Source organism: Larimichthys crocea, chromosome XVII (assembly GCF_000972845.2).
Source record: "Larimichthys crocea isolate SSNF chromosome XVII, L_crocea_2.0, whole genome shotgun sequence".
Taxonomy (NCBI): domain Eukaryota; kingdom Metazoa; phylum Chordata; class Actinopteri; family Sciaenidae; genus Larimichthys; species Larimichthys crocea.
In genome coordinates this window covers 14540536-14556769 of record NC_040027.1, presented here as the reverse complement: position 1 = coordinate 14556769, position 16234 = coordinate 14540536, and the positions used below count along the sequence as shown (strand labels likewise).

Below are 16234 nucleotides of genomic sequence, written 5' to 3'. Positions count from 1 at the left end.
AAATCCAAAAGTTGGGCTCGTCCGGGATTTGAACCCGGGACCTCTCGCACCCAAAGCGAGAATCATACCCCTAGACCAACGAGCCACACTTGATGTTTCACAATGTTAAGTATAAATACCTAATATACGACACACAGCTACTTTCATGTAACTGTTTATTTACTTTATCCATGTTTATATGTCGCCGACTCCACTCCACGACATTTACCGAGCTGATGATCCACTCAAAAAAAAACCTAGCCAGCAGCTAACCCAAACGTCCAGGTGACATATTTAACAAAATTACGTCTCAAATTACGTCCCGCAGCTGCAAATGAGGTCGATTTATGATGCAGCGGGTGATTTTAAAACTCGCGTTATTGTTGATGCCGCCTGTTCTGCTTCGTGTTAGCACACGGCTAAGTGTAACAGCAGCAGCAGGATTCATCAGGGTGCAAAAAGGGTGGGCTCGTCCGGGATTTGAACCCGGGACCTCTCGCACCCGAAGCGAGAATCATACCCCTAGACCAACGAGCCACGTGTTCAAAACGCTTGACACAAGAGGTTTTAATCAATGCTACCGGGCTAACTGGCGATATGGTATTGTATATATCGTTATTGCAATCTCGAAAATCCAAATAAAACGGTTTCATTACAGTGTTAAAAATGTAAAAATAATAACTTAATTTGGTTCACTTTGGACCTAACGGCTACTTTGACCTGTAACCACCGTTCAACCGCCAGAGCCGGGACGTACAGCGCGCTGACGTCACAGGCTGTGGGAGGAGTTACCGCCTAGTTGTGTTTAGTAGTTCAGTTAACGATGTAAACAAAAGTAGTTTGACGCGCCGTGACTAGTTAACGGTGGCTACTGACGTCTGCTGACTACGTTAGAAGTTTTTAACAGTCTGCGTAATTATCTTAAACTAAACTGTTGTAACGTAAGTTACTTAATGTCAACTTTAACTGGCGCTCTGCTTGTGGTTAGCTAGTTGCTAATGCTGATACAGGTTGCTAGGTGATCCGGTAGATGTTCAAAGTAATTTAACAAACCTGATGAAGAGATGGACGCCTCTCTGAGATCTCTGCAAAATCCCGATCTGAGGTAAAGTGACTTCAAACTTCAGCTTGATCACAGATATCACAACCTCTTATATATATATATGCATGTAACAGCTGTAGTAAACAAGCATCATGTTTTGATGTGTGTGTTTGTTTCTGTATTCCAGCTCTGTCCTCTCATCGTGTGAGCCAGAGCTTCAGGAGCTGATGAGACAGATTGACATCATGATCAACCATCAGAAGAGGGAGTGGGAGGCTGAGACACAGGCCATGAGGCTCAGGCTGCGGAGCGCTGAAGAGGAGCTGCTGACTGCCAGGGATCTCATTGAAAGGAGGAATCTGGAGGTGCAGAAGCTTCCTAAAGTTATATTATACTGTAGTGCTAAATCAAATCAGATTTTATTTGTATAGCCCAAAGTCACAAAGTACATTTGCCTCGGAGGGCTTTACAATCTGTACAGGGAGTGACACCCTCTGTCCTTAGACCCTCGGTTCGAGTAAGGAAATACCTGCCCACAAAAAAAAACTTCTAACAGGGAAAAAAGGTGGAAGAAACCTCAGGAAGAGCCACAGAGGAGGGATCCCTCTCGCAGCACGGACAGACGTGCAATAGACGTCACGTGTACAGAACAAATCAACACAAACATATTACAAACATAACACAATAGCAGTGGAACCTGTGATAGAGAGACACAGATGCACAGCGGCAGCAAATCATAAACTAACTATAAACTGTAATGGAGATATGGCAGCAATAATGACATCAGTAATATGTGTAGTGGACGTCATGCAGGACCACAGCAGCAACTACGATCCACGAGAACCTGCTGGACGAGAGAGAGCAGAAACTCCGGGGAAGAAGTTTAGTTAGTAACATGCATTAATGAGACATGAATGTTTATAGATGGTGGTGAGAGAGAGAAAGAGAGAAAGATTTCAGTAAAGGGAGATGTGACTGCATCTTCAACCAATACCGTGACTAGGCATAACCCTGAAAGAGACGGACAGAGACAGACAGACAGAGAGAGAGAGAGAGAGAGACTATACTGTTATGTTGATGTTTGACCTACATTTTTACCATTTCTGTTATCTCTGATTATAGATTGGATTACTCCACCAACAGCTGGAAGAAATCCAGCCTGGTCGAAAAGAGTTAGTTACCAAGTACGAGCAACAACTGCAGAAACTCAGAGAAGAGGTGAAACACAGTTTAAAGCAACCTGTGCCTTTATAAGTCTTTATAGGTTCCTAAATTGGTAGTTTACAGATATAAAGCTATCTTGGATCATATTCAATTCAACTTGATATTGATTACTGTGAAGTCTAATGCTAATGCTCAGCATCAACACAATTTTCTTTCCTCACAAACTCTTTTCGCTTGCAGGTGGATAAATTAAAGAGAAGTTATCACAAGCTTCAGCGCAAACAGCTCAAGGAGACCAGCGGAGGGGCACATGCTAAAGACACAGACCGTTCAGAAGTGACCCGACTCAATGAAAAGATTCAGGTACCATGACATCTTTTTTCCAGTCTCATTGTATCCTAGTCACTTAAAGATAGCTCTTCACTGTCATCTACTGGTGATGTGGAGTACAATCGTCCTTGATTTTCTCTGCAGGAATACCACCAAAACTCTTTGGAGTGGGAGCAGCTGCGCATCCAGCACCAAAAACAGCTGACAGCGCTGGAGGCCCAAAATAAGAGCCTGACTGATGAACTCACACACGTGAAAGTAAAAACAGATTAATAACCTTATCGTATCATGACAGCACAGCGCTGTGAAGTCAGACATTTTAATGCTGAGGCCTTAAGTGGAGGCACGTTGTTTTTCACACACTTTGCTGTGTCATTTGATTTCCAGTCCCAGTGTGCATTGCTGCAGAAGGAGAGGGAGCACAGGGAGTGCTGCTTAGAGGTGCAGCGATTGTGCGCCCAGCTGGAGAAGGCTCAGGGCAAGCTGCACTCACAGGAGCTCGAACTGGAACGCCTCCGACCCCTCGAGAAGTGGCTGGGACAGTACCAGAGAGAGCAGCAGGTTAGCAGAGTGGTAGGAACAAACACGGAAAGTTTGTTTCGAGAAACTCGCACAGATTCTTTTAGTCTTTGACAGTCGCTCTCTCACCTTTTTGCTCGGCATTATTCCTCTTCTTTATCATTTCCTTATTTCCTCGTACGTCTCCCTTGGGCGACACGCAAGCGACATCATCAGTTGCTGATGTCAGCCACAAATATCAAACATGTTCTTTCTTCATGAGAACGGGTGGCAGCGACTGGATCTGAAGACTTTAGATTAGAATCTTTACATATGACACAGTTTTCTCTGCTGACTGTCAACTGACCCAGACTGAAACCGATCGGTCCAACTCGGTCATGCCCTGGATCATATTCATAATCAGTTCAACAGTTGTAATGCATTTCCTTACTAGCTTTGTGATGCAGCAGCAGGCAGTCAAAGTCACGTAGTATATGGAAATAACAGCCTTGCAGATATTTGAAATAAGTTTTAAAAAAAAGTTTTTCACAAGTCTGTGACTATAAAATCAGTTTAGTTGTTGTGGCATGAAGATTTGTATGATACTTATGATGAGATTAATTCCCCGAACTATTCCAGTCATAGTCCAGCCTGCTCCTTGTGAGTATGTTGATGCAGGAGATGTTTAAATTTGCTGAGATGAATACAAAAATGAATTTGAGTTAAATCTAGACCCGAGGGCCGTCTTCAGAGTATAATCAGATATGAACCACTCCTGATTTGTACTAATTCATGCTCCAAATTTGAACAATATGATCAAAAAATCATCAATCTGTGGCCTCTGAGGCAGAAGCAAAGGTCAGCCTGCGTGTTAATCTGCACCAGTATACAAGCAACAAATGCAAAGAGTGGAGTTTTAAATAAATGGTGATGGTAATAGAGGATCACATGTTTGTTTTTTTTAATAACACAGGTGCTAACAGAGGAAAGGCAAGAACTCCACGCCACGCTGGACTCCCAGGATACATTTGTGCGGAGAGCGAGTCTCGAACAGCAAAGGCTTCGTAATGAAGCTGCCAGACTGAACCAAGTGCTGCATGCTAAAGATCATGTCATTCGGTGGGTGGATTTCACATCATTTCATTGTGTTGCAGTACAGCAACGATACACAAGAGGGCATTCTGTACTGATACTGTAGGCAGGATGGGCTGATGAGTAGGTCGATACAACAGATCCAGTTCTCTTTTATCAAAGTCAATTGTTGTTTTCTCAGCTCACTGGAGGACTGTCTGGTAGCTCAGGGTTGCGCTAGTGTGGAAACCCTCAGACACGATCTGGAGAAGACCGCCGCCAAGCTTCATTGTGCCCAAGCATGTGAGGTCCATCTCAAGGCTGAACTGGCATGTCTCAAAGAGAGGTGAATGCTGGCCTCTGTATATCCCTGCATTATTATTGTTTTGCACATGTAACCTTGACACTAGTGCGTCTTGAATTTGTGATATTGACGCGTGTTCCCCTTTGATGTTTTTGTGATTCGCTCAGACTGGAGAGAGTGAGCCGACAGAGATCTGACCGATCAAAGACGGAGGAGCTGAGGAGCCTCAGAGCAGAGCACGACTCCTCTGTCGCTGAGGTGAAAAAGGTCAGAAAATGTCTCTGACTGTCGTGGGAGTCTTTGAGTATTTGACGTACATACTGATCATCTTGTATTGTGACCGTTCAATCTGCAGCTCAGAGACGAGCTTCAAAGGGCCAAGCAGACTCACAGCAGCGAGGTGGAGGGAATGAGGAAGGAGGTGTCGAAGCTGAACAACGAGCTGCACCAACGCGACCTCACCATCGGTACGCTGAACGGCTCCTCAACCAGCGTCAAGCAGCAGCTTCGTGGTGAGGTGGAGCGAGCGGAACAGAAGGCAGCAGAGCTTAAAGTAAGCAGATAAACTATTTTAGTCTTTGGTCGTCGCAAACTGACAAATCATGTTCAGTGTTCTTCGATTGTTCCGGTTTTATGCAGACACGACAGGACTACTAAAGAAACCCAGTGCTCTAACGGTGAATCACTTGCCACATTTATTGGTTTATTTTATGATGTTTGTTTTATTTTGCTTTGACAGGGCGCTATGTTGGGACCCGTGCTTTATTTCTGTCTGCTGGATATTCATCATATCATCCATGCAGTCGGCATTTAGTTGTAGAGAAATGTTAGCACCACATCTCTAGGTACAGCTCTGTTGGTTGGTCAGTCCACCGCTTTGGTACAGACTGAACTATCCCAGCTACTGTCGGATGGATTACCATACAGTTGTGTACAGATAGCCACAGTTTAAGTAGATGAATATTCCCGTCAGTCTTTACTCTTTTCTCACGCACGGCAAGAGTAGTACGATCATTGTTATAGACTGACCTGCTGCCTTTATGTTAGTGTGTCAGCATTGAGTTCATGCTTCTGATGGAGGTGTTGTTGAGTTTTTTACATTTTCCTGAGAATGGGTCATGGTTGAGGAAAACTGCATCATACTGTAGTCACATTTTTCTTGTTCGGTTTTCTCAGATGACTCAGGCCCAGCTGGAGACTTTACAAACTGAGAACCAGCATCTGAAAGGTCTGCTGCAGAGGCTGGAGTCTCAGTCACCTCAGGTTTGTCTGCTGTACATCGCGGTCATGTAGTCATTACAGACCACCGCAGACAGGAATATTTTCTTAATTTGGCTTCAGTGGTTGTTTCTAAATCTGACTCATCTCTCTCTGATTTTTGCCTCCCTGAATCACCTTGCTGTCCTCAGAGGGGGGATGCCACGCTTGCGTCCCTGAGGGAGAGTTATGTGTCATCTCTGAGCAGCCTGGAACAAGAGAATCAGCAGCTGAGGCAGGCGCTTGCAGAGATCCACCTCCACCATGAGGTCCCTAAGCAGACCTGTCAGGACAAATACGAACGGGCTCGGCTCAGCCACGCAATGACTGACCAGCCACAGTCTCCTCAGGACAGGTAGCCAGCATACAGACAGTCACACTTGATCACACAAAGGATGAAGACACTGATCCCATCTTCTTGTTTTGTCTGTAGCAATGATGATACTAGACACCACAAACGCAAGGAGGAGGTGACAAAAGCCAAGCTGCAGGAGAACAACACCTGCTCCGAGGGCGAGATCAAGAGGCTCTTCAAACAGCTGCACACCCTGTCCAATTCCTCTGGAGAGCACACGTGTAGCCAGGTCCAAGACAGCAGGCCTCATTCATCAGCATCCTCCTCCACATCCTCCAGTAGCACAAGACTCACCAGGATAAACTCCGTGCCAGCCCAAAGTTCAAATGAATCTGCTGCTGAGGGACAAAGCTCCGGCTCCGAGGACTCTCTGACTTCAGCCTACAGAGAAAAAATCATATCGTCTCCCTCTCCAGTGGTGAGGCTCAAAACAAATAATGACTGAGTCCACAGTTGTGTTAAAGATATTTTTTCCACAGTTTTACAGCGGTGTGTTTTTCTTCCCTCCCAGGAGCCTTTGTCGGCGTCGCCTGCAGGTGTCATGGTCTCTCGTTTCCTGGAGGAAGAGAACTTACGGTCCACGGAGCTGCTCCAGAGGTTGGACACCCACATCCAGGGCATGAGAGAGAAAAACATCATGACAGTGTCCAAGTACCTCCCAAGCGGCTCAGGGCTCAAGCCAGCCCAGACGTCAGTGCAGACTGGTGTTAATGACTGAGTAAGGTGGAATAAAAATGACAGAAGTGCCTTGAAGAGCAGAACGTTCTCGTACTATATGAGGTTAGATCATATGTGTTGCAGCCCTGTACACATTTTCAAGCCTGCTCCGTCCCCCTAGTGAAAGCCAAGTTGTATGAAGTTACACATTTGACATAGTATTAGCTGATCACCGCAGATTGAATCTGTTTATCATGTATTTATTTTTTGTGTGTGGCAGCAGGATATGATATATTTGTGCTGCCACATGAAGCTGATCTTTAAAGAACAAGAACAACATTTAACTGTCTCTGACAGTCTCCTCTTCACTTCCATGGCTCTATAAAACATCCATGATCACACGTTCCTCACATGAAACAAACAGAAATGTCATATTTCCATCCAGTTTTTTAGAGAGTGCGCTCTTTTAATTCATTTTAATCTCGATGAACCAACTGCTAATAGTCTATAATGGCGGTGGATGGAAACAAGCAGCTATTTAAACACTTTGCTTCACCTGACGTCTTATATTTGAACACGACCACAGCTGATGAGACTCCTGTACGTGTTCTGTTCATGGAGAGAAAGAAGTTACAAAGCCCCCCCCAAAAAAACACAAGACAAACAAACTAGAGCACCATTTCACACCACTGTGCATTTTTAATGCAGTGTCTCATAGTCTGGAGAATATGCAGAGAATATGTCCGATGAGACTCAGCATGTGCTGTGAAATGTTGCTTTACTTTGTGCTGGCCTTGTTAGCTGTGAGGAAGAAAAACATTTTACTGTTTGGCATTTTTATTCTTGAAAAACAACTTGACCGACCTCCTTAACTATGAGTCATGTGCTTCATTTTTGTCAGGGCTCATAAGAGTTCATCCAAATTGCCAGTTGATGCAGAAAGTGATTGTGAAGATACATTCATGCCAGTGATGTTTGCTGCTGTGACAAATCTTCATTTCGATGCTGCCTATTTAACACTTTGTGGTTAAACGATGTTGTTGCACACCTGTCTCTGTAAAGTTTAGGTTTTTATAGTAAGACCAAAATGGAAATGTGCTTTTTAAACTGTTGACCATTCATGGAGTATTCTGCGCTGCAGTCTGTCGTATTTGTGCGACCTCACATAGCTGACTTTTGGTTGCTGAATTCCACAAGAGTCTCTCGTCGGAGTTCCTTTGCACTTCTCCCTGTCGGACGCTGCATATTCCAATTTTTCAAGTTGCCCTGGAATGCAGCATTAATACAAGCTTTGCATTTACGTCCGCAGAAAAGAATGTTGCTGCGAGCCAAAGAGGTGTCCATCCTCCCTGCATGTCTGTCATAACTGAGAAAATACCACATATGTACACGTCTGTCCCAGACAGGAGGGAGGGAGGGAAGGCAGCCTACTGTAGCTCTCCTCATTTCCCTCGGTTACCAGTCTCCCAAGCACCTCCACCACCCACCCATCCACCCGCCCACCCTGCAGAGGCCCACTGGCTAGTCAAGTGCAGGAATGTGTGCACCATGCCAAATGCTGTCATGAACCTTCCCCTGCGGCCTGCTTTGTCCTCATCATTAGAAAGCTGATGGAATGTTAATATCAACCATGTGGGGCGCTCAACCTCTGAAACACTGAAAGGCCAGAGGGGAATACTTCTATTTTACTGCTTTGCTAATGAAAGACACACCGATGGAATGGAAATAAAGTGGAAAAAATCTCAAGAAATATGTTTGTTTTTTTGTTTTTGCTGACCACATCCAGACAGGAGGAGCTGCTCAGGAGTCCCCCTGAGTCCAAGTGCCTTCTCACTTCGGTATTTGGTAGCCTGTGTTACTAGCACTGTAAGCCCTAACAAACAGCGCTGAGGAATTTGGCAAGGCAGGCGTTCCTCTGGCTCTCTCTGGAGAGAGGTGAAAAGGTTTTTATATGTGGAGATTCTTTGAAGGGGCCTAGTAAAAGGGAGGAGAGGAGTGAGGAGTGATTCAAGTCCAGGGAGAGATCGGGCTGCCTTATTTACATAACGATTCACAAGAAAAAATTGGCTCTGGGCAACAAGATGATTGATTAAAGGCTAAATTGATTAGTTTAATAAACTGAATTCATTGGGCTCTTAACAGGATCCATCAGGACAAATGTTACGAGCATGATTAATAGTATGATGGAAACAGAGGATAAACTTCTCTTGGTTATTCATCACCCTCATTTTCTGGAGGATTATTTGTTCTTTACTTTTTGCTTCTAATGATTACATTATGTGTTTAAAGTGACATAATTTAAGCTGACTTGCAAGAGACATAATAGAAAAAGAAATGGTCAAAACAGAGGCTGTAGAGGTGTCAAGATGTTCGGACTTTAAGCCCTCAAAACACGACATCCTACATTTACCATAATGCCAGTCATCCGTGTCTCTTTCGTTAGGAAGTGAAGCCAGGAAGTGCGAAAAACTGCAGTTCCTCAAACAGCCACATAAAGCTGGCTACAGAACGAGTCAGTCTCCATAAGTCCCCATGTTAAAATGTCCAACTATACCATAGAAATAGACATGTTCAAACGACATGTACCCCAGTTTGAAACTCAGGTTTTCTGCTGTAAAAGTAGTGGTCTCCAAGGCCAAGCCAAAGCTCCCTACAGAGCCTTACACAGGATAAAAAGACTGAAACCAAAACCTTGACAATTTGTAACTTCAAAGGTTCATTCTTCATATTGTAAATAGCAGTTTGACCTAACAAATAAAATAAAGTCCACTCACTTGGCTCTTCAGAAGCTTTCAGCCTCATCTTGTTTACTCAGTTAGAGTTGGGACTATTTAGTTAAGTAAGTTAGTCTGCTGAGCAAACTGAAATCCTGCTCGTACGTATACATGTTACTCAAAGACAAATGAACTAACTGAACACGGAGACACTTCAGCAGATGAATGTGAAAACAAGTTTCTAGTGTCAAACTCATGCACCTACATCATTTTTGCAGTGTGCAGGACGAACATCCGAGTGAAGCAACATGGAGCAAAACACATCTTTCAGATGTTTTTATTGAATTTAAATCACACATACACTAACGTCCATCAAATGTACAATCTGTTTACACAGTGTGAAACATATAAAACTATTTTACAGAGAAGATATCTTAGAAAAACGAGTATCTCATGCAATCTTATCTCAAACATCCCTCCCTTCCCACTAGACACATCTACAAGCCATAAGTCCAGAGGATCATTGTAAATTACTGGAGGTCAAGGTTTGTATTGCAGGGTAAGTGTTTCGGGAAAGGTCTCCACACTTTCTGAAACTTCTTGTTTGAGTTACAAACTGAGTAGCGGATCTTTTCAAGGTCTAGACAGGACATAATGTCCCTTAACCACTGAGCGTGGGTGGACGGGGCAGCATCTTAAAAGCATCACACGCCTAGCCAAAAGAGAAGTAAAGGACAGTGTGCAGCATTTGGGAGGTAGGGGCATGTCGTCCTCTTCAGTGATACCAAAAAGGGCGATCACGGGTTGGGCTTGAGTTCAAAATTAAAAATGAGGGACAAGGCTTGGAAAATCAGTATTTTTCCAGGCTGGTACAAGCCCAAAATGTGGATAAATGAAGCTTCACCTCTTACATTTGTCGCACAAGGGATTGACATCCGGGTAGATCTGAGATAATTTGACTTTGGACAGATGGGCCATGTGCACCACCTTAAACCGTAACATGCAGTGACGTATTAACCAGCCTGAACCTGACGTCAGTGAAAATGTGGTATATACTGTCTTCTATTAAGAGCGTTCCTCTACCTTAACCTTCTCATTCAAGTATTCACGTCATTGCTTCTCTTGCTCTACCACAAACAAGCAGCAGAGGGGGCAATTTAAATGCTTTGCTGTCACACTGTGGTCACGAATCTGCCAACTTTGATACTCAATCAAGCAGTAATTCACGGGCTTGTGTTTGTGTTTGCAGCTTGAAACATACTTTCCCTGCTTGTGTCATAAAACAGGAATGCCTGCCTCTGCCGTCCAAAGCCGTACTGAATGCCTTATGTCACAAACCAGACATCTCAATGGTCACACGAAGCCAAATCAGCAAGTGAGTGAGTGGATTTGGCTAGCTTAGTGAATACTCAATGGGAAAATGTGTTCACTTTATCAAGCCATCTTGAAGAAGAGAGATGTCTGAGGTATTTGTTTGAGGCATTTTCCCTTATCTGTGAGATCATAACCTGTCATGGGAATAAAGAATGAAGACGGATTGTTTGTGCAGAGGCCCGACTTATCTCTGTAGAATAGCTGAAAGGCGATGCAGGTTGGCGGGGATTTCTTAAACCGGCACTGCCAGGAGATTGATGAGCACGGGGAGGGAAGAATATCTGATTCTCGCAGTGGTTAACGTGTTTGACTCCACGGTTTGTGGGCAAAAATATTTTATCAGAGTTGCCCAGTAAACAAGAGAAATGCCTCTCCTCGTGCTCCTAAGTGATGAACTGCTCCACTCACAGGTTGTTGCACCTTGGCGGACGTGATAAACATGTCTCTCTTTTTTTTATGAATTGCTAGAACTTCCTTTACAAGATAAGATGACTTTTCCCAGAATTGTTGCAGCCTGCATGCATTCTTTGTTGCACATTCCACGGCGGGGCCCTCAGAGAACATGCCTGTCGCGCTTCGCGTGTGTCCATGTCCCACTTCTAGCTCCAGACATGTCCCCTTATTTGATGGGAACGTCTCATTGTTCTTGAGTATACGCTCGGGCAGGGTGGGGTTGAGGGAGTGGGTGCAGGTTGTTGCCGGACTCGTCTAGTGCAGTGGGACTCCGGACGTTCACTGCAGGATACTTGGAATGCTGCAGAGACAGAGGGGCGCGTTCTTATCGGCCTGCTCGGCAGTCCGTGCCAAGGGAACCGTGCCAGAGAGGCCAAGAGGAAAAGACTCATTCCTCTAACACACAATGAGTGCGTGCATGCACACTGATGTCCTACTTACAGTCTGTGTTTGTTTGCATACCGTGGCATGTAAACAGAGTTGGAAGAAGTATTGACGTCTTTTCTTAAATGTAGGAGTATCTTTTGTCTTCTCAGACTTAGACAAACATTCTCAACATGCATTGTATTTCCGAAGCTTTCAGCCTCAGGTTATGGAGTTTACTCAGATCTCATGGTGATAATGTAGCTGTCATCACATGATCTAAATATAGAATTGTATATTGTAATTCCTGTCTTTGTTCACGGGACAGCTCCAGTGCCAGACGTGAACGGCCTCCATGATCTTTCTCTGGATTTAGTGAGAAGTCTTTTGGTGATTTTTATCATCCACCCTTTGTACCTGTTGGCCATGAGTGCCCCATGGTCATGCTTCACGTCCCTCTATCTATCCATCCTGTCACAGATATGATCACAGATAGCACAGATCTCTATAAAATCTGTGTTACATACTTCACGCAGGTGATTGTACCTGCAAGAGCAGATGTACAGGGTGAAGAGTGAGAATTCACCTGATTACAAGTCGATGATTGAAAAATCTGTTATTTAAGGTAGAAAAGTTACACAATTCTGCCTTAAAAATACATTTCAACATGTCTTTGTGGAGGCTATTTAAGCCTGCAGGTGTAGGGTACTGGTTACAGCAAAAAAAAAGTTGCAGGCTGGGTGGTGGAACTGTAACGCTGTTACTCAGAGAAGTAAGGTTGAACATCAAGTAGAAAACATCACCATGTTGTACAATGAGAATAAAGAAACAAGTAAAAAAGTACAATTTAAATATAGGTTACAGGCGGTCGCTGCAGTGGAAGATAGCTGTGTGGGGGTTTGGTGGTGGAGGCTGTGGAGAGATGGTGAGTGCCAGGAGCTGCAGCTGATTGGTGAAAACTACATTTTAAACTGAGGCTGGTTCTGTCAGCTGCTGATGGTACTGTTGTGGGCAGTGTCTGACATATAGGCTTGAGGCTTGAGCTGTAAAAGGCACACAGTGGCCAGCTGACTAATCAAGCCTGCATACAGAAGTTTTGGCTTCTGTTGACCCGGGAAGAAACCGGATCCTTATAGCTGAGTGGTGATAGCTGCAGGTGGATGTCAGGTTGCTGGTGGTGGCTGCAGTTGTAGTTGATAAGCAGTAGCCAAAGATGCTGAAAACTGTTAGTAGAACCTGATGTGGCTGGTTGGTCGGGGGGGGTTACAGCTGACAGTTGGAGGCTGCAGGGTGACACTTGCTTCAGGAATCCTTAGCCTGTGTGTGGAGACCTGGGCTGAGCGTGCTTGCCAAAGCATAAAATAAAAATCAGCCAAAGTATTAGGCTGCAGCTGCACGTGGAAACTGATGCTGGTTGCCAAAGTCTACTGGCTGTCAAAGTCTGTAGATGATGGCTGAGTTTGTGGCTGGAAGGAGAATGGATGGAACATGTGGAAGCTGTGAATCTAACCATCGGACCAAGGCTGGGGCTGCAGCTGATAAGCAATAGCTGCAGGTTTCAGCTGATGCTCAGTGTTGATGTCTAAATGTGCACGTAGGGGAAAGCTTAGGAGGGCAGCCAAAGGCTGTAGGGGGCTTGTTGTTAAACGTTGTAGGGTAAGGCTAAGGCCAGCAGGAACAGGTGGCCGCATCGGGCTAACATAAGGATAATAACTGAGGATATCGTCGGCTGTGAACAGCAGTAGGTGTAGGTCATGGCTGTAACTTTCTGGTGGTGGTTACAGGTAGAGAATAGATCTGCAGGTGGATGCTGGAGTTGGTGCTAAATGGTTGGGTTAGGGTCGTTGCTCGCTGCTGGAAGATGCAAAATTGTGATTTGGAAGCTGTTTTTTGAAGCTATAGGTCATACACTTAACTACTGACGCTTACGTTATAAGCCTACTTTACTTTCCATGATCCTAAACGGTTCCCAAGGTTGTGGTACACCTATAATTGGTGGACAGACTTCAGCCTCCAGGATTCCCTCAGACTTTTCGAGCACAGTCACCTTCGGATTGATCCAGTCTCTCCTAAAGATATACTGCTCAATCATCTGCCTGAGTCGCAGGGTGTCTGAGCGAGGGCCTGCCACGTTTATATCTACGAGTGGAGGAAGCCACAAAAAAAAAACAGGTAGGGAAAGTTGGGAGTGGGTGTGGTAGTCTGGATCCTGTGGATCTTGTGGCATTTGAAAAATGTGACAAATGTACATTAGCTGTTTTCATTTCACAGGGGTTAACAGGTACAACGTACTTCACTTGCTGGAGTTGAACTCCTCTGTGTTGGATTGTATTTATATTTAAATCAAATGTTGTTCTGAACACAAAAACAGACTTAGTCTAGCAGTGGAAAGGGTGTACTGTCTCAAAGATTCAGATCACTCTTATTGTAAATGTGTAATTTGGGTGAACTGACAAACGTACAAAAGTTCAATGAGCATTTCAGTAATTTGTACAGTCATCCTTGTCTGTGTCCCATAATTCATATTCACATCTATTAATAAATACTTAGTTTGTAGTGTTGACCAAATTCTCTCATGACGATTATTACACACTATATTGTCGGTATTTTTAGACCATTTTATCTGACCTAGACTGATATTAACTGGAACAGAAAGTGACTCAGTGTCCTGTTACTCAAAGAAAGAAGCTTCCTCTTGTTTTACTGATGAGTCAAACTTTAAATTAAAGGCCTAATCTGTGATAGGAACATTTGTTGTTTGATAACTGATCAGAATTGAAAAATTGAAAGCCAGTTTTTGCTGCCATGTTTACAGGCATCTGAACAACATCAGAAAATCTGAACAATTTAGTTGTAGCCGTTATGTGACCTATTTATCTGAGAGTCAAAGTAGAATTCACACCAGTGCTGGAGCAGCTCTGTTTACAGTGTGAGCATAGATTGTACCTTCAATCCACAGGAGTCTTTGTACAGTACATACACTCTCATGTATCCTTTAAGCGATTACTTTATCAGTCCCAAATCACCCAAATCACATAAATTCTTGGAAAATGGAGCACTGTTTTGTTTACATTCAGTTCACTCAGGAACAGGAGTTCCTGCATGTACGCTTTGATGCTGGTTTCTCTTACGTAAAACATTCCTTGTTCATTCAAGGCTAATGAGGGCATCCATTCGAATCGTCTCGTGTAATTAGTTTGGAGATTTCCCTCTGCAAGCACAAACATCACAGGCTAGCCTCATTTTTTTCTCTGTCTTACGCAATGACATGCACAAGTTTGACCGAGTGTGACCACTGTGCCGTGTTTCGTGCTTCAGGATTGACGTGTGAGCTATGACATAATATCAAATACATAAAAAGATGGGAAGCAGACACTTTGACTGTTGACGTAAATGATTCTGAATGCGACAGCCTTTCATTTACACATTCTTGCAGCTATATCTATGTTAGTGAAAAGTTTTGAGTGCCATTCAATCTGAGAAAAATGTCAGGGCACAAGCACGCCACACAAGCATCCTGGGATATGCTGATGAATTGGCAAGGGGAAGAGTCGGTTTACATTTTTTCAGTCGTTGTGACATAAACAGCTGAACATGTTTTGATTTGTTTGTCTTTTCTAGAGAAATGCCTGAGGATGTGACGCCCTTACTGATAGTAAGTTATTAAAACTTCCTCGTCTTTCCACGACACATTACACAGATTAATTTACCTGGAATAAAAACTGAAAGTATCCTGATGCTTTGTCATATGTTTGATTAGACTCATTTAACTGTCAGCTGTCTTTTAACTGTGGCTCTTGCAGAGTTTACAGACTTGTTACGTCTCGGTTTATGCTGCCTGTTTCACTTTTAGATCAGCAGTTCCCAATGTTAGAGGTGAGACCCTGAAAAAAGGTTACAGGATAATTTTAGCAACGCAAAAAGTTATGTTTTGTTTTTGGCAAGCATCTTGGCTCCACAGGTGGCACTGACAGTCAGTCGGGTGGTTCACCAGTTTGGTCTAGCCTGAAATATCTCAACAACCATCATTACAACTAACATTCATGGTCCCCAGAGGATCAATCATATTGACTCGGGTGATTCCCTGACTTTTCCTCCTCCCCTTCAGTTTATCCAATACTTAAAACTCAATTATATTTTGTGTTTAGTGCTATTTCACAAATGTTTGTATGCTGTAAGATTGTGAACATGGTAAACACTGCCACAGCTGAAACGCACTACCTAACTCAAATAAATGGAAAAACCTGTGTGCTGGATCCTGTCTGAATGTACCATTATTTACTCAGCCTCTTTTTGGACTTTTTTTTTACCCTATGCATAAGAATAAATGGATGAAAATGCTCCTTTAGTCTTGTCTAGGTCAATGTTTTTTCCTAGAGTTACTGTAGATCTGCTGAAATGTCAATATGCCAATATGTACAAACCAAAAAAATTAAAGTGAACGAAACAAAATGCTCTATAAACACTTTCAAAAACCAAAAGAAAACGAGTTCTTCCATAACTCCATAACTTCCCACAATACTCAGCACTCACTTCTCAAACCACTGTTACCTCCTCTGTAACCAACCACTCTCTCAACCTAAAAACAACATAAACATCTTTTTTTCTCGTTATAACGTCAATTTCCTTCACATGTCATCATCACCAACATTATACAAAAAAATATACCAGTT

The 16234-nt window shown here is 43.6% G+C and overlaps 1 protein-coding gene and 2 non-coding genes across 3 annotated transcripts; 1 reads left to right on the top strand and 2 right to left on the bottom strand.

Moving 5' to 3' along the window:
* Window positions 1-13: 13 nt before the first annotated feature.
* Window positions 14-85, bottom strand: trnap-ugg (transfer RNA proline (anticodon UGG)). The gene has a single exon. It is a non-coding gene; the product is annotated as a tRNA-Pro (tRNA).
* Window positions 86-444: 359 nt separating this feature from the next.
* On the bottom strand, window positions 445-516 carry trnap-cgg (transfer RNA proline (anticodon CGG)). Its single transcript has one exon. It is a non-coding gene; the product is annotated as a tRNA-Pro (tRNA).
* A 216-nt stretch (window positions 517-732) lies between these two features.
* On the top strand, window positions 733-8417 carry cep63 (centrosomal protein 63). The gene is made up of 14 exons (XM_019275350.2): window positions 733-1084; window positions 1209-1386; window positions 2144-2239; window positions 2426-2548; window positions 2660-2773; window positions 2903-3076; window positions 3987-4132; window positions 4287-4430; window positions 4556-4655; window positions 4744-4941; window positions 5565-5651; window positions 5798-6000; window positions 6079-6418; window positions 6512-8417. The coding sequence occupies exons 1-14, from the start codon at window positions 1044-1046 to the stop codon at window positions 6716-6718; spliced, it is 2151 nt and encodes a 716-aa protein (XP_019130895.2). The 5' UTR covers window positions 733-1043; the 3' UTR covers window positions 6719-8417.
* Window positions 8418-16234: the final 7817 nt, after the last annotated feature.